This window comes from Mastigoproctus giganteus, chromosome 9 (genome assembly GCF_048544385.1).
Source record: "Mastigoproctus giganteus isolate SK-2022 chromosome 9, ASM4854438v1, whole genome shotgun sequence".
NCBI lineage: Eukaryota > Metazoa > Arthropoda > Arachnida > Uropygi > Thelyphonidae > Mastigoproctus > Mastigoproctus giganteus.
The window spans coordinates 102,287,872-102,307,388 of NC_143583.1; the positions used below are offsets into that span (position 1 = coordinate 102,287,872).

Here is a 19,517-nt window from a genome sequence, read left to right on the forward strand (position 1 = left end):
CGATTTGTACAGAGTAAACAGCTGTTTGGAAGAAAAGTAACGCCGAAAGCGAAAGAGAAAACCAAGTTTTTTAGATGCAGAGGAAGCAATATGTGTAATATGCTTGTGCCAAGAGAGATTAAAAGTCAGAGTAATCCCCAAAAGAGATATATCATTATGCCGAGAAATCGGAGTGTTACCAAAGGTAAGCATAGTAGCAGAAGAATCCTTTATGCGAAATATAAGAGAAGACTGAGTTTTAGAAGGATTGAAATCAACTAAGTTGTCTTTGCCACACTGGAGATCGGCATTTAAGTAATTGGTAGTGGATATTCGAGAAGTTGAAGCTGATTGAGCAGGGCAAGTTTCTCAAAATGGAAAGTGGAATGCAATGTGCTATCATCGACAAAACTACGGATAGCATTTCCAGTCAATGGAAGAAGGTCATTAATACACAAGAGGAAAAGAGTGGGGGAAAGAACTGAACCTTGGGGGACACTAGCATTAGTGGAGAAGTTCGAAGACAGAGAGCCATCTACCATCACACTCAGTGAGCGATCAGAGAGAAAACTGGATAAACAATTACAAAAAACAGTTGGCAAACCATAAGATGGAAGCTTGTTTAGAAGACCTTTATGCCAAACACGATTGAAAGCCTTTGAGATGTCAAGAGCAACTGCTTGTGTTTCACCGAACTTTTCCATTGAATTTGTCCATAAATGGGTAACATAAGCCAGAATATCACCAGTGGATCGACATTGACGGAATCCTTACTGGCGATCGTTGATCAGACGGAAGGTTTCTAGGTAGTTTAAGAGTTGGCGGTTAATTGATTTCTCCAATACTTTAATAAGAGAAGTAATTGCAATGGGACGATAATTGGATGGGAGGGATTTGTCACCGTTTTTAGGTACTGGCTGGATATAAGCAAATTTCCAAGCAGAAGGAAAAATACCTTTGGAATAAGAAAGTGACAAAAGGCGGCAAAGAACAGGAGTAAGTTCAGGAGCACAGGTTCTGAGAACAAGTGGAGAAATACCATCGGAACCTGGAGTTTTCTTAGCATCAAGATTCGTCAAAATCCTTCTGACATCCTTTTGACGGAAGACCACAGGAGGCATTGAATGGAGCATGTTGGGAATGGTGGGAGGTGTTTTACAAAGATCATTAATATATGAGTTGGAAGAAAAATGTGATACTAGCAGGTCAGCTTTATCCTTGGCTGAAGTGACAACAGAACCATCTGGTTTTAGAGGTGGGAGCAGAGATGGGCAAAAGTTGCGACCAATAGCTTTGGCAAGAAACCAGAATGTTCGGCTACCATTAGGGCAAGAAGCAAGTTTTGTACTCTTAGCCTGTTCAAAATCTAGTTTGGACTGATTAATAACTGCTTTTCAATTGTTGCGAGTTTCGTGTAGGCAGAAAATGAAACTGAAGAATTAGAAACAAGCCAATTATGATATGCAACATTCTTCTCTTGAACAGCCTTAGCACATTTATTGGAAAACCAAGGGTTCGATAAAAGATGAGATTTTAAAGTGGAGTGTGGGATAAAGGATTCCGTTCCTACAAGAATAATTTCGCTGATATGATCTGAGCAAACGTTGACATCAGAAGTTTTGAAACAGTAATCCGACCAAGGGAAAGAAGAAAATAAATCTCGCAGGTCATCCAATTTTGCATTCTTGTAATGCAAAACAAGACGAGGTTGGGAATAGCCATGAGAAAAAGGCTCCATTGGAGAAGAGACAATCACCAAGTTCTGATCTGAGGACCACTCACTTCGACCGTGTACTTAGAAGGGTTGTTTGTGAGAAAAAAGATCAAGCGTATTGACTGTATGGTTAGGATTGTCCGGTATTCTTGTAGGTAAATGAACAATCTGTGCAAGGTCATTGGTAATTGCAAAAGCCTCAGCATCTCGACCTGCAGGGTCGGTGTGACTAGAAAACGGAAGCCAGCTGGAGTTGCGAACATTGAAATCAACAAGGAAAATCACCTCACTGTTAGGAAAGTTGGACTGGAGAAAGTCAAGTTGCAAAGAAAGGAAGTCAAAGAGCTCCAAGTGATTAGCAGAGTTGGGAGAATGGTAGAGACAACAGATGAATTTTACAGAATGACGTAGAGAGATTTTAAGTAAGAGAAGATCGAAAAGAGGAGATTAGCATTAGCATTAGTAGAGGCATTTGATGCAAGAAAGCAAGCTTATGCAGCATCAGCCCAAAAAAAATATAAATAAATAAATAAATAAATAAAAAATAACCACTTCCACTTCACACCTCTGTTCTCGAGATTCCAAATTACCAAGTCTCTGACAGGGAATATTGGAACGGAAATATGCACAAGTACTACCTTTGAGGAGAAAGGAATCATACAGCGAATAGTTTGGGCAACTAAGATGAGCAGTAGTTGAATCAACCGATAACTGAGATTCTGTCAGAAAACGTACATGGGGTTTGGCAGACTGCAAGTGGAAATGGACATCGTTGAGATTAGAATTGAGACCACGTATATTTTTGTGAAATGAACTAGGAAATGTTTGGGAGATTTAGATATTTTCGCAGATAAGCTTACTCTATTAGTTTGACAATTCATGGTGTATTCAATAGTAAGAAAAAGTGGGGGGACATGCTGTATGAAGTAATGAAATTTTTGGATATGGCGTACACATGGTAAGAATATACTCAGATCCTTGACATAACGTGGACTCGACAATGCCCCCCATATACACACTACTCGGACTTCCTCTAGTCACACTCTGGCAGAGTAGAGGTAGCAAGATTATACACCAGCTGATCGGGAAGCCTCCTAAAGAGTTACTAATAGGTTCGGTCCGGTGTACTAACTAGCGGTCGGCCTGCAAACACCGTTTTAGAGCTGTACCCTCGAAATGTAAGGAAGATTGGATCTCGCCACGATGTTCATCATAACCTCAAAAGTCATCAGTCATACTGCATGATGGAAAAGATGGGGAAGGGTTTACCGGAACTTAGCTCTGGAGACTAAACATGGGTTCCACCACTTCAAGCCTCCAATAACTCTACTCAAATATAATCAATATAGTCAAAATCCGTCCACGGAAAGCGCACTACTCATTAAAATTTATTACATGAAGACACAGACCGACGCTGACAGAGGTATCGTTACTTATGAAACAAAACTATCAGGTGCATTGATAAAACAAGCAAGTTTTGTGGATCCACTGTGAATATGAAGTCTGTCAGTTACATCAACGTCAAATTCCTATGATATGCAAGGAAAAGGGTCTCTCTTTGCCAACGGACAGCGTCAAAACTTTTCTGAAATGCAAAGTGGGTGCTAATATTCTAAGCTCACAAATTAATTCAGTTTTATTCATTTCATGTCCTTGAGTTCAGCAATATGCATTGTAGTAGCAAATGATATGAAGCGGTGGCTTAGTATTTGATTAAATTATTGTTTAATGAATTGAAACTTATTTGCATAATTCTTGAAATATGCTTCAATGATTCGTGGGAAGAAAATCTATCTTGTATATAGTATTGTGACTTAAGAGCAACATTTTTTTTTTTTTGTTCTCGCCTTTTTCCCATTATATATATATATGAGATCCAAAACAATAAAAACTTAAGAGCAACACTGCTAAACAATAATTCATAATAATATAACTACAAAAATAATATAAAAATAATGTAAATTGCTAATTAATAATTAACTGAATTATATCAACCAATATTACTAAATAATTAGTTAGTTATTAATTCTTCAACTAAAATCTTTAATTAAAATTCATTCTTAAATTAGTTAAACACATTTGAACAAAGAGTAACGTTATAAGAGTAAAGAAAAACTTACTTCTAAGCAGTGTGGTTCATGAATAGATAACGATTTGGTGCCAAACGGTCTTCCACAAATATAGCAAATTAGTGTTCGTGGACCCCAGCGACTTCCTGTATTCATAATGGCACCAGAAATGTCTACTTGAACTGTATTATTTGCAGTATTTCCGTCTGTAGGAACTCGAGCTGCTGTCCACATAAAAGCGCCACGTATTTCCGCCAAATCTGATCCTTGATATTCAGAATTCTTGATTAAGCTGTGGATATCTTTGAAATGTTCGTCAATTATAGGACTGAACTGGTTTGGGTTTGTAATCTGAATTCTTTTAGAAGTTGGTCGACGGTAATACTTTTTCTCAGGACTAAAATCGCAGGCTTTACCAGCACGAGGAACGGTGCCTGTTTTTTCTTCAACATTTTTTATTGTCGTATCACGTGTATTTTTTGAATATTTTGCAGAGTGTAAGGATTTCGGAATTTTTCCTTTAGTTTGGTTGTTTTTTTTCTTTGACTCCTTTCCTAAAGACGTCTTTGGCAATTTACAGCGTTTTCCCTTTTCACTTGCTGCAGATTTTAAACTTGGAGGAGGGGTGTCTGCATTTGGAGTAGTCAGATCATCTGGATCCTCAGAAATCGCATGTAAATTCGATACTTCAGTATTTGCAATTTGTATATTCTCGATTTCAGTTAAGTGTCGACTACTTTTCGTAGGCAACTGTCTACAATCTTTAATAGACGGCAAAAATGTGTCTACCACTTCATTTAATGATTCTTCTTCCCCAGGTTCATCAACGACATGATTTTTGTTAATGACTGGTCCATTTAAAAAGTGCGTTCCCAGTGTGTCCTCGTCTAAGTTGATATTTTTTGTTTTATTCTGCAATGAATTTACTTCTTCAGTGTTACTGCATAGCAAAGTACTGTTTTCCACATGAAAATCATTCTTTTCTTTAAGGAATTTAACAGAAGGTTTGCACTGTTGGTCTAAAGGAAGTGTGTCAAACGCGATTTTTCCATTCTTCATACACTTTGTTTCATGATCGGCATGGAAACAAGACCCATACTCCCGACCACATTCATGACAAGAAAAAAATTTCTTAGGTCCCATCCTTGTTTTCCATCCATCATCATATATTCATTGTTCGTACCACGTAGTTCAAATAAAGTGTCCGCAGAACTGGAAAATAAAATATGAAACTCCGTTAATAGAGTTCTATAGGCCAATATTGTGTAAACAAAGATATAACTTAATAATATACAAAGTACTGATATAAAGTGAAAGACTGCAGAATTTGTTACAATTGCAGACTGATAATATTTATCTTCTGTACGTGCAGTACTCGCCATTGAAACCAAAAGAAACACATGTCAGTAATGGCGCAACTGGGGTATGCAGATATAACCCAGGAAATAGGTGCCGAATGGAGCTGAGTAAAACTCAGAATAATACTGTAGGATGATACTTTTATAATAATTACTTCATTTTATTTTAAACTTAATTATAATGTAATTTATCTCTCCAAATAACCACTATTATGCCACGTGTGTGTTTTTTAAGTTTTTATTTATTCAGCCTATTGACAAAATATACTGTACAATTGGAACCCATCATCAGACCATACTTGGCTGTACTGTTACCAGTATGGTCTGGTGCTGTGTTCCGACAAGATTCCCGAAATGTTACCTAACTGTACAGTATATTTAGTCAATAGGCTGAATAAAGTAACTTAAAAAAAAACTCGCGTGGTATAATAGTGGTTATTTAGAGAGAGAAATTTCATGGAAAATCATCCCGTAACGTCCGTTCTTAACTATATAAAATAATAAATGATTAATTAATCAATATTATAATTATAATTTATTATTTCAATAAAATTATTATTTAATTTCATTTATTTAATTATTAAATAATAATTTAACAAAAATGTAAATTTAAAATTTGGCCATAAGGCTCCAATATCCTAGTCATTGCTGCTGCTTCTAAATTAATGATAACTAATTAATGCATTTCATACGCTGCAGACAGATGAGAAGGTGCTTGTATTTTAAATTTTTGCACAATATTCAAATATAAATACGTAAGCGATTAGCTTTTCGAGACATTCGGCATAGTAACTGAAGCCATATGACCTCTTCTTATCTTGTTTGTGTGATAAAACCGTATTGGCAAACTGACTCCCCAGCCACAGTCGCGAACAGGTCGCGAACCAAATCAAGGTTGCAGGAGTCTTGTGTAGGGCAGCAAAAAATATCTAAACTATCATGAAAAGAATTTTTGGTTATAATTTCATGCTGAAAATGCCAGAAAAATTTTTTTTTCTCTTTGCGGGTGTACAAATTAATATATTGTTTGTGCATGAAATCACTGGTAGCGCACTGAGCATCTTGTGTATCTAAAGACAATGAATAAATACTTGGTACTGAATTATCAATCTTATTTCTTTTAATTTTAAAAGAAATAATATCTTTTTTCTTTTTAATGGAATGTGTGTGTGTGTGTGTGTGTGTGTGTGTGTGTGTGTGTGTGTGTGTGTGTGTGTGTGTGTGTGTGTGTGTGTGTGTGTGTGTGTGTGTGTGTGTGTAAAAAGCACTCTGCAAAATTCCAGCAATGGATTGTGTAAGAAAAGGTAAATTACTAGTAAGTGTCTAATAAAAGAGTTCAGTGCCTCTGCCACTGTGACAGGATACTGGGTTGTCCAGAACTTAGTGGTCAATACGGAAAACATAAAAACAGCATAGATGTAGCAAATTGCAGATCTCAACCACATGACAACACTGCTAATATGAGTAGGATGTATTCTGAAGTCCAAGCCATATTCAAGGAAGTCCACAAACTAGCAGTATGGGCTCCATGTGCTTCACACAGTCTTAATTTAGTAGGGATCACATCTGCAGAAAGTTGTTTGGCTGCCGTTAATTTTTTCGATATTTTACAGTCGCTCTACACATTCTTTGCAACCTCACCACAAAGATGGTCTAAATTGAGTACGATGGAGAATACAATCTCGATCAAAAATCTATCAGACACAAGATGGTCATCACGTTACAATGCTGCGAGATCATCGAAAAAATATTACAGTAAAATTCGTGCAGCACTCGTTGATATCTCAGAATGCGAAGAACGAAAACCGGCAGCGGTTCATGAAGCAAAAGATTTGATAAATAAACTGAACAGGTTAGAAATAGCATTAATGACTGTCATTTGGGAAGACTTTCTAAAAATTATATATATATAAAGCGAATAAAGCAATTCAAGAACATGGAACTGAGTATGAGTAATTGTGAAATTATATGATGCTCTTCTGGATTATTTGATTGATGTTCTAGACGAAGATAAATTTAATGATTTTGAAAAAAATGGCAAGGGAATTCGTTCCAAATTCTGAGTACAGACAATATGAAGACCGAAAGCGGAAAAAGGAAGCAACTATTTGATGAAACACCAGAGGAATTGGTGTTTCATCTCTTGCACTCAGAACTGAGTGCAAAAGATACACTTCGAATTCAAGTTTTTTTATCGTATTTTAGACGTACTAGTCACAGAAAAAATAATGTAAATACATTATTTACATTAAAAAAAATACAGTACATTGCATAATACCTTCAGTTTTCTTACAGATAAATGTCAAAAGAAGAAATTCGATCCAAAGCCATGGCATTGGATCGAATTAGAAGTAGACTTCGTTGATGAATTCCTATTGTTTTCGACACTATACAAGGGCAAAACGTTTGTGGCAGAATTAATAAAGGCACAAATAAAAGATAAACTGATTACCAGTTTCCCAAACGTGCACATAGCTTTAAGAATTTATCTAGCCATAATTGGATCGAATGCTGAAGGAGAGCGCTCATTTTCGAAATTTAAGCAGATCAAGAACTGTGTACGCTCAACTAGAGCCAAGATCTCTTATCGTCATTGGCACTTAAATGTATCAAGAATGATATTATTACTCATCATATGGATTTAAGGAGGAACTGGACAGGCATTTGGAGGCAATGGTGTGATTTTTTTTTTTTTTTTTTTTTTTTGGCTGATGCTACATAAGCTCATACACTTGCTTTCTTGCATCACATGCCACTACTACTACTACTACTATTACTGCTTCGAGGACGTTATTAAAGATTCTGCTACAACGAGAAGCCGAAGCAAGAAACTTTTGTGATCTTAAGAAATGTTACAAATAATCTAGATATTGACGATATTTTAGATTTTGTTTCCTTTTAATTTCAAGTATCATGTTCAAATTTATAGTCGCATTATTTTTAAATCTGAAAACCTTTTCATCCCTATTTTTTTACTTTTTTCCCCTTCCTTCGTAGGCCCTAGGCACAGTGCCTAATGGGTCCTGCCTTAGGGGCAACAAGCTCAAATAACTTCAAAATTGCATCAGGGTAGTGAACTATAAGAGCACACTTGGTTTTAACTGTGTAAGAGTAAATGTAAATTTAACTGTGTAAGAGTAAATATAAATTTAACTGTGTAAGAGTAAAAGAGTAAAAGTAAAAACTAAACTCTAAAGTGATGTCAGGAGTGCTGTCAATAAAATGAGTGAATTCGAACTTCTGTTTAGGAAAACTAAACATGGGGGAAAACTGTTATTTGGTTTTTAGGAGCATTGGCAACTAAGGCCATATTGCTCAAGGAATATGCGGTGATTATTCCCTGACCTTTCCGCATCCTCCGTATTTGGTGGTGACGGGCTCGAATCCCGGTCTAATCAAGAAGCGTGTGCTAAGCACTGCTGCTCCGTCCCACCTGGCTACGGAGGCGCCGGGGGAAAACTAAACAGAGGGGAAGAGGAGTTTCACTAAGCAACATGTACAATGCATTTAGTATTGGTATTAGTATTAGAAAGAAAAAGTAGATAAGAGAATACAAATTATAAGCCTCCTCACGTAGGTAAGAAAGTTTTCAATTTCTTAAAGCTGCCAGCCTCAGCTATCTGTGGAGGGAACTTGTTCCAGTAATCAACGACTCGATGGCTAAAAAAAATTCCTACAATCTAGTCTAAACCTCCCCCTATAATTTGAATTTATGGACCTAGTTCTGGAATTCTTAATAACAGTGAAAATTGCGCCTTCATTCATTTTACTAATTCCTCTCAGAGCCTTATAAACCTCAATCAGATCCCCTCTAAGTAGAGTTACCATCCCTGGATCATAAGAAAAGAGTACAGTACAGATCAGGGAAAGAGCAGGGGGGGCGGTAATTTCAAATAAAAATGTAGAACATAATTTTTATTAGCGAAATGTGTCTAGGTGGGGTATTGCTACAGTGGCGGCGCCTTCGCGCAATTCAAATCAAACGAGTAACGGCGCAAGGCGAAACTGGGTACGCACAGTTATTATTCGTTACATTTGCCGCTGCTTGCAATTTGTTGTGTGGAATTTGCGTACTATGTAATATATGTGGTTGAAGAGAAGCGTTAGATAATCTGATTTATCTAACGCTTCTCTACCGTCTTTTTTATTTTATAATTTCAAAGTTTCAAAAAGAATACATTCGGCTTCGATAAGTGAAGAGTAAGAGTATGATGTTTTACCACCCGAAAAAAAAAAAAAAAAGAGTATGGATAGTAACCCTACCTCTAAGGTGCCTGGTTGCCAAGCTCTGTAGCCCACATAATCGAAGTCTTACGGTGTACAGTCACCGTTTTGGCGATCCCACTTCTTGTAAATGTCCAAAGACGAACTTCCCACTTTCAAAAAGCTCAATGTCTTTTCCGGTCTTACAATTGCCTTATACAATGAGATTATGACCTCCCTGTATCTATAGGACATTATTCGATAAATCATCGATAAGACACCATGGGCTTTCATGGCCGCCTGCTTACACTGCTCAAAAAAAACTTTATATCCGCCAGTATCGCAACTCCCAGATCCCTTTCTTCCTCAACTGCTTTTAATTCAATCCCACAAAGTGTATAATTTATTTTTGGGTTGCTATTCCCTAAGTGTCGATCGGGCTAGCCGGGTGGGTAAAGTGCCTCACTGACAACCCAAAGGTCGCGGGTTCGAATCCCGCTTTGGGCTTGGATATCACAATGGTGCCTCACTATCCGGTTGCATCTCACGGCCACAATACACGAAGGAAGCAGGAAAAAACTGGTTCCTTCGTGTATTGATCACATCATACGATAAAAAAAATTCCCTAAGTGTAAGATTGTAAATTTTGCCGCATTAAAACATACCTGCCATTTTCTGACCATTCTTTAAGCCTGTTCGAGTCATCCTGAACGTGCATTGTTTGGCACTGATCATTAACGACTCTTCCGATCTTTATGTTGTGTGCAAATTTTGACATCATATCCGTTGTACATATACAAAATTCGTCGATGTCGTTTATGAAAATCAGAAACAACAGTGATCCAAAAATCGATCCTTGAAATTCCGCTTCTGACATTACACCAATCTGAAGAATATCCATTAATCACATCCCTCTGCTTTCTGCTCTACAGCCACCCTAAAATCCATCTTAAAATTTTTTCAGTAATTCCAATAGCTTACACAGTAACCTCTCATGAGGAACTAAGTCAAATAAAATTCAAATAAGCTATATCGATATTGTTGCATACATCCAGCTCCTTCTTGTTGTAAGGTTTTAAGGCGTATCCGTAACTTAGGCCATTGCGTCGTATATAATATGCCTATAAGTTGAGTGTGTTCTGTGGCTAATTTGATGTTTATTGGACCAAAAAACCCTAGTTCCCGGGAGAAAACACCATGCTACCCTCGTCTAAGACAGATTAACTCGTGGCTTTTTCTCCCGGAAACTCCGGCTTTTCTTCCAGCAAACAGAAAATCGACCTCAGTTTACAGATAATATACACGAATCAATACGGCTTTAGTCGCTGATGCTCCTAAAACCCTACAACAACTTCACTCTTAGGACGGCTTTTATGTATTGCCGATACGTTGACACTTCTCTAATCAAGAAGAATTTCCCCCAAGTCCAATGATGGAGTCAATACTCCCTCTGGTCGGCTCCCTTAAAATTTCTGGGTATATGCTATCTACTCCAGGAGCCTTACTTGCCTTAGGCTCGAAAGTTTTTCTAATAAACAGTCATTTGTAATTTAAGAATCACTAGTTTCATATGGGTCAGATTTACCCGCACAGCCTCTCCTCAGCATGAAGGTTCTTTTTTCAGTAAAGACCGATGCGAAGTACCTATTCATTTCATCATCAACATCAGCTGGCTATGTAAAATTTTCCCACACCCAGCACACAATAGAACGATCTGATACGCTTTCTTCTTTTTTGTATATCACATACATGGAAAAACTCATTGTTCCCATTCTATATTCTCTTAGCCTGTGCTGTCTCATAATCAGCCTTGGCCTTCCTAATCTTACATGTGGTTCTATTACAGATCAACTTATAGCTGTTGGAGGCTCCAGTAATTTCATCTCTCTGAAACTTTCCCATGCTAATTTTTTCTGCTTTATTAGACCGTCAACCTCAGTATTCATCTATCTCGGCATCCTCCTTGTGCTGGTCGGTTGGTTGTTGTAGAGTTTTAGGCGCATCAGCAACTTAGGCTAAATTACACCGTATATAATATGGTTGCTCAATATGATATGTAGAAGAGTTCTTCGTATCATATTGAGGTAAATTTCTCTTATTCTTCTACAAGTTTACAAATTGCGTATGTTCTGTGCTCAATTTGCTGTTTTCTGGACTAAAAAACCATGCTACACTTGCCTGAAACCCACTAACTCAGTTACGTTTTGAAAACAGCTCATAAAAATTCCTCGAATCATTTACGGAATTCGAACTCAGGTCATTTGCACGTTGTGTGGGGGAAGACAGTAATTATACCAACCGTGCTACCCAGGAGGCCTCTCCTCATGCTATATTTTCTTAATGGTATTTATACAAAGGCTTCTGTGATTATTGCTTTAAAGGTAGTCCATAAATCTAATACATTGGCCCAATTAATAGATGCCATGTAGCTAAATTGTCATTGTCCCCTTTTCTCAAATTAAAATCCATTCTTTTACCTTTAACTGCTACAACATCTTTCTTCATCTTCCAAATAAGGATTACATGATCACTATCTGCCAATGGTTCCTCTATTTTTAAGTCCTGTGATGTCATCTGATCCGTAATACACTGATGAGCAAAATTTAAGGACCAGTCAGGTTTTCAGGACCTGTAGCTTCTCATAGGAGTGGCCTGGATATGGGAAAAACATACCAAAGGAACCTCGTGAGGTACAGAAATTATGAAGGAAACAACACCAACACAACAACGGAAACAAAAAAAAAAAAAAAAAAAAAAAATTGAGGCCGCCGTAGCCTAGTGGTCAGGCGCGCGGGTGCATAAGTACACGTGCCTTGAGTGACCGGGGTTCAAGCCCGTGACTACTGAATACGGTGCTGTTTCTTGTATTCTATCTATCTTGTGAACTCCTCTGACCGTTTGGTCGTCCAGGAGTATAAACAGAAAATTTATTTATTTATTAAAACGGTACAGAGGGACTTTATTCAAAAATGGCAAAATAGCACTGGCTGCCATGATACAGCCAGTGCTATGTTGCCAACCTCTCGCCAGATTAGCTGACGTCTAGAATCGCTGCTGAGACTGAATCTACTCTCATTAGTAAAGTGTACCTTAAATAAAGATTTTGTGGTTGTAACCTTTAGAAATAGTGTTGGTCCTTAAGTTTTGCACACAGTGTAAGACATTTGCCGTTACTTTCTCATTCCGTCTTCATGTAGAAGCTGTCGTCATCTTTTGGTCTGTATATTACTCACACTCTTATTATATTTTTGCTTCCAAACAACTCACACCACACAGGTTCTATGCTGGCATGCCAAACTTTGAACCTACGAAAGCTCTTTTTACGTTCAGGCTGTTTTTGATAAGAAGCATGACTCCACCACCCCTTCTATCTTTCCTAAATACACTGTATACATAGTTTAAACTCATCATAACCAAAAGCAGCTTCAGCGAGATAAAAGCTTTCGCACATTCTGAAGTTGTGCATGATAGTATAGAATCTGTGTGATGTGAGTTACTTGGAAGCAAAAGTGTAATGAGAGTGTGAGTAATCTATATACCAGAAGATTATGACAGCTTACATCAGACGAATGGACAATAGCTGCGAATGTCTTATTACGAGCACTTTAAATTTTCCCCCTACTCACTGGAACAAGTGGTAAGGAAATCCACCATACGGAGCAAAAATTTTAAACCAAACAGATGATTATTATTTTTATCTCATCTCGTTAGAGAAAATATTAGGGGAAAAAATTTCTAGATATGATCCTAACTCACGAACCAAATGACATCGCAGGGCTGATAGTACAAGAACAATTATCAAGAAGTGATCATGGAGTTTTAAGTTGAATGATGAGAGGAGGACAGAGAGAAAGTAAAAGTTGATGAACGTAAAGGAATGGGTTTTAATTTCAAGCAAGGAGGCTATGATAGCTTAAGGTGTTACATGGCCTCTCTCGATTAGGCAGACAGCACAGAAGTCGAATACATTAATATTAATGGAATACCTTTAAAGTAATAGTCATTGAAGTAATGAATGTAAATATACATACATTAAGAAAATTTAAGTAAAGATTGATGCAACAAAGTATCATATGTTTAAGAGTGTAAATATTCTATATAATATTGGTGTAAATACACCATAGAAAACTCTTAAACGAAAAAACTACGGATGTAGTTTGAAGGGGCATCATTTTATCTGTATCTCATATTGTGCTCCTCCTTTACAACGAGTTGCCATGTATTGCACTACCTCGAATAAGTAAGGCTTCACTGAAAGAGAAAACTATTGTTATTACTTATTCTGCATGTCTGCAATACCAGGGTGCCTTCCCACCCACCGATGAAGGGCCAATAAGCCTTGAAACGGTGCCGTCTGGGTGGTGGTGCCTACCGAGAATAAGTAACAATAGTCTTCTCTTTCAGTGAAGCGTTACTTATTCCAGGTAGTGCAATACATGGCAACTCGCTGTGAAGGAGGAGCACAATATGAGATACAGATAAAATGATGCCCTTTCAAACTACATCCGTAGTTTTTTCGTTTAAGAGTTTTCTATGGTGTATTTACACCAATATTATATAGAATATATTAAGAAAAGGGTCCGTAGCCGAGTGGGCAGGAGCGGGAGTGTAGTAACACACGTTCTTTGAGTAGACCGGGGTTCAAGCCTCTGACTGCTGAATACGGTCGATCTACCAAACCCGCACTGGACCAGCGTGGCAGATTATGGTCCATTTCCCTCAGCATGAAATGTTGAGGAGGCTTCCATCCTGCAGTGGGTTGATAATGGCTGCACTTTACTTTTATTAAGAAAATATTACTACGAGAAGAATGCCAAAGTGGATGAATAATTTGTTAGTTAGTTTAACAAAGTAGAAAAAGATGGCATGAGAAACTTAACAGGACGACGAAAAGACCTATATGCAGTACTCAAGATGCGGCCTAACCAAATCATTCTACAATGGGATAATCACCTTCTTATTACTGCTACCGAAGTTTCTGTATATCATTGACAAAACCCCAGGAGCTCTCTCACAGCCTATCTCACTGCTCAGAAAACTTAATATCGAACTGCGCATTACTCCCAGGTCTTTTTCATTTTCCACTACCCTGAGTATAGTACGACACAGTCAGTACGTTAATTTGGAATTACTGCTGAAAATAGGTAATACCTTGCGTTTGCCAATGTTAAACTTCAGATGCCATATCTCAGCCCATCTTCCTAATTTTTCTGGATGATCTTATTACAGTAACTTACCTGGATTACTGTCATTAACTACCCGGCCCAATTGGTATCATCTGCAAACTTACACATTACGCCTGCTATACCTTCATCAATATCATTAAAAAATACAGAATAAAACAATGGGCCCAGTACTAAACCCTGGAGAAATCCACTAATAACAATAGTCGACGAAGAACAGGGTCCATTAATAATCATTCTCTGTCTTCTCCCACTCAACCATCAATTTACCCATAGCAGTAACTTGGCCTTAACTCCACACTGTTCCAATTTATACAGCAGTCTTTTATGTGCAACAGTATCAAACGTTTTCCTGAAATCTAAGTATATGAAATCAAAATTGTTTTGCATCCAGTTCCTTTGTTACTGCATCATAATATTCAAATCTGATGGATCAGACAAGATCGCCCTTTAAGAAATCCATGCAGTGACTCTAGAATAACTGATTCCTCTCTAGATGATCCTGCATTATTTCTTTAAACAGCGACTCCATTATTTTCCTAAACAGAAGCCAAGCTAACAGTTCTGTAATTGCTCATGTTTCCCTTAGATACTGAATGGTATCCCCGTTAGTCTGATACCTCAGAGAAAAGGGGATACATTCAATATTGCCAGTCCATATGGACCTCCACACAATCCTAGGCTGTTCTCGTAATCATGGCTAAAGGTTAGATTTCCTCTTTTGGTACCTCTTTTCATGGCTCATGGCATAAAACCGTAGTGGATAAAAACAGGATGACTAATGGAGAAGGGAAGGGGGCCCGAAAGAAACTTTGTACCCCTTGATAAAATTCCTCTCAGAGGTCCTGCTTGAATTACTTAGTAATACAAGTTCGTCAAATTTATTTACTGTGCTTGTAGCATCAGTGTACATGCACCTCTTCTTACTCTTAGTTACCTTAACAGAGCACATGTATTTACTTCTTCTATGACGAGAAGCATGACGAGAAGCTTGAAATCTCCGACAACTAGCTTTCCAGGCTGTTGCATGTGGCAATGGAAGCAGTGCAAGGTTGCAGCTCTAGTTAATCTATTAGTCTGAGTTATTCCCTAAGCTAGCAGTTTTCCGATCCATCTAACAACCACCTGAACCTCGATAGCTTCAGCAAATATTCTTACATCTCTTCTATTCAAATGTATTCCATCCCTGTAAAAGCAGTCTCTCCTGTTGTCTATAAAAAAAAAAGACACCGAACAACGTGGTAGGGTCTAAATGCAAGAAGTGCGCCTGGTGAAACTAGCAAAAGGGCATCCATATGAGGAAAGACTTGGAATATGTGGGTTAAAGAACATGATAACTAGAAACTTTAGAAGTGACATAATTGAGGTCTATTAGGATGAGGGGAGGAAGTAAAATGAATGAGAAAGAAATTTTCATTCTTATAAATGATTCCATAACCAGGGCCATAAATTCAAATTACGAGGGGGAGCGGTTTAGACTTGATTGTGCAAGGTTTTCTTTAAGCCTAAATGTTTTCTTCCTGGATGATTGAGGTAACAGCTAGTGAAAATTGAAAGTTCGGCTGGATGGTAACTATAATGGGAGGGAAACACGGGGCTTTTTTGGCTGGTGCAGAAACAGCTTCGCGCTTTCTTTCCCGTCTGGTTAATACTAAGTACTAACGTTATATCACCTCACAAAAATCTGACATTCACTAGCAAATAAGAAAAGTCAACAGAGTGTTTAAGCATGAACTACTAACAGGTGGAAGTGATGAAGGAAAATAGGCATTTATTCAGATGAGAGAGTATCACTCGATTAGCTGAAGTACATGTTAGCAAACTCAAGCTTATTTAAAGTCTACAGTTTACCCAGGAAACTTCAATGTTGCAGATATTGGGTTCAACAAAACGAGTGTTTCCGTGCAAGCCAGTAAGCTGGACACATTTTTCATACACCTTCTTCCTTCTTCCTCATAATGTTCTGAAGGTAGGATTCGGTAAGAATCGATAAACTAAACGAATTTTAAGTACTGAAAGTGCTTTAACAAGGTTTCTACATCTTAGGTGTTGTCTGTTTAATTCCACATGGTAGTGAAGTTTTTCCTTCAAACGTATATTCCTTATAATAAGGTTGAATATAGGACTTCGGAAAAGAAGCCTTCTGATTTCGGAGCCGCGTTTAAAAAAAAAAAAAAAAAAGATCCTGAAATTGGACTATTCGATAACAAAGATAAACGCTCAAGGTGGGCAGTAAAAATAAAATGCAGCACTACAAAACAGGCATTGCTTTGTATAATGAATGATTAAGAATATCGTGTGATCCTAATTAAACATGCCTTATCCAAAGGTATATGCATAAAAATATAGATTTTTAATATAGAACTTGGTAATTGCAGATATCAGAAGAGAGTTGACCAAGAGAAAAAATATTTCAACATGCCACCACTATGAGACAAGACGGTTGAAGCTCCTAAATGGTTTTCTTGTATCATCATCATCATCAGCCATTTTCAATCCACTGCAGGATGAAGGCCTCTCCAGCAACTTTCCAGTTCCTTCTGTTTTGAGCACTGGCCATCCATTTACTACTCAAAAACTCATGAATTTCATCTATTTTGTATATGTTACTTGTATATGTTACTACAACTCTCTTATAAGTGCAGAACAGCTGCCAAAACAGTGCAGTTTTAAGTACAGCAGTGTAGTCTGTCATCATTATCAGTGCTCTGCTAAGGGCAGATATCTCCCTATCCTCAGCACTCCTCATTTCCACAATCCGCTCTAGATTCATCTGCCATAGTGTTTTTCAATCACCACCTGGACCTCTTCTCCTCAACATTTATTTCTATCACATCCTTCACCTCGCAACACATATCTAATCCAATTTCTCTTCCTCCTCCTCATTTCTCAAAGCTTCTCGAAGCCTCCTCATTTTGTATTTCCTTATCTTAATCTTATCTTTTCCATGATCCTCCATACACCCCAAAACTTTCTAATATTTTATTACCCTCCATTTTATTATCTTTTATTGCCCTCCATGAAGCAGAGACACGGATATAGTGTCCGTGTCTCTTCTCCATGAAGTACAAAACGTAATAGCAAACATCTTACCAATCTTTTCCTTAAACCGCTCCTTGACTTCCGCATAATATTCTTCTTCTTCTTCTTCTTCTCTTAACCAATAAGAATATTATGTGGAAGATTAGGGATTATTTTTATTTCTCTGTTGCTGTTTGCTTCTTCCACCATTAGGCGTCTCAAATATCTATACTCGTTCAACTGTGTGGTACTGCACTTAAGGTGGTAGAAAATGAAAAAGACTTGGGAGTAATTGTGCAGTCAGATATGAAGTGTTCTGAGCAATGCAGACAGGCTGCCAGAGCAGGTCATGGGGTTTTGTCAATGATATATAGGAATTTTGCAAGCAGAGAGAAGGAGGTAATTGTCCCTCTGTATAAGGCAATGGTCAGGCCACGCCTTGAGTACTGCGTACAGGTCTGGAGGCCTCATTTTAGGAAGGATATAGATTTACTTGAGCGTGTACAGAGAAGGGCAACAAGACTGGTGAGAGGAATGAAAGGATCCTCTTACCAAGAGAGGCTAAGTTCTGCAAATTGCAGTGGCTGGAGACTAGGCACCTGCGCGGTGATCTGATTGAGGTGTATAAGGCCTTGAATGGGTTGAGCACGCTGAATTCTGATGGGATCCTTCCACTTGTTCAGATTACGAACCTAAGGGGGCATAAATTGAAATTGAGGAAGGACAGATGTAGAATAGATGTGCGGAAATTTGCCTTTAGCCAGCGGGTGGTTAATTGCTGGAACAAACTTCCATCTGTCGTTGTGGAAGTTGACAGGTTAAATAAATTTAAGGAGGAACTGGACAGGCATTTGGAGGGAATGGTGTGATTTTTTTTTTTTTTTTTTTTGGCTGATGCTGCATAAGCTCATACACTTGCTTTCTTGCATCACATGCCACTACTACTACTACCTACTACTACTACTACTTGTTCTATTTTATCTTCTCCAACAATACAATTTCAGTATTTAAGTCACACTTTCTCTCCCTACTCCCATAACGTTTGTTTTTTCAATATTTATTCTCATCACAAACCTATCACAAACTTTCCTCTAACCATTTTTATTAGTAGTAGTAGTGGCACATTATGCCATAAAGCAAGCTTATAAGGCATCAGCCAAAAATAAAAAAAACGTCCACATCATCTGTCCATTCCCACCAATAATTAATCAATTTCTGCAATTCTTCCTCCGAATCTGCCACAAATGCCATATCATTTGCAATATAACACACTCATATTTTTTTAACCTTTCCCCCGCCCCATAAAATTCTCCTTTATGAAATGTCTCTTTTTAGCAATTTATTCTACATATATATTAAATAAATCGGGAACAGACAGACAACACTCCTGTCTCACGCCTCTTCCTGTCCCTTCACTTTCAGTGTCACCTTGTCCTACCCTATTACCTTTTGTCCTCAATATAATCTATTAGTCATTCTTCTGCTCTTCTATTCCACTCCATCCTTTCCAGTATATTTAGTAATCTAATCCCCAGTGTACCCGATCAAAAACCATACGTATATAAAAAATCTATAAAACATATACATACATCTTCGTTCGCTTCCAGATGCCTTTCTGTCAACATTATCGTCACATTTATTGCATTGCTCGTTCACCTTCCCCTCCTGAAATCAAACTGTGCTTTTTCCACATTTTTCTCTACCGTTCTTATCATCCTTCAATTTATGAGGGCTGTTCAATAAAAAAACAATCATAATTTTTCATGAACAATCATACTGCTTACAATTTCTAGCTGAGCTGCGGAATTTAAGACCAAACCAAGCTGCATCACTTAGCAACTGCGCAGTTGACTTGTGCACGGTGTGATCTTGGCAGTCGGTCAAGATTATGCCTGTTCAGTTTTGCTTATATAATAGTGGAGGTGACACGCAAGGAACAGTATGCTGATAATTTTGTTTCCGTCTCAGGAAAACATTCACTGAAGCGTAT

The 19,517-nt window shown here is 37.8% G+C and overlaps 1 protein-coding gene across 1 annotated transcript in view; it reads right to left on the reverse strand.

The window, feature by feature from the left end:
- LOC150080598 (uncharacterized) overlaps positions 1-19,260 on the reverse strand; it is a 75,830-nt gene extending 56,570 nt beyond the window's left edge. The window contains exons 1-2 of the mRNA XM_090380747.1: positions 19,117-19,260; positions 3,814-4,974 (exon numbers count right to left, since the gene is read on the reverse strand). Coding sequence (XP_090236873.1) covers positions 3,814-4,905 — 1,092 coding nt within the window. The 5' untranslated portion in view covers positions 4,906-4,974; positions 19,117-19,260. The remainder of the gene's footprint in view (positions 1-3,813; positions 4,975-19,116) is intronic.
- Between the last annotated feature and the right edge of the window lie 257 nt (positions 19,261-19,517).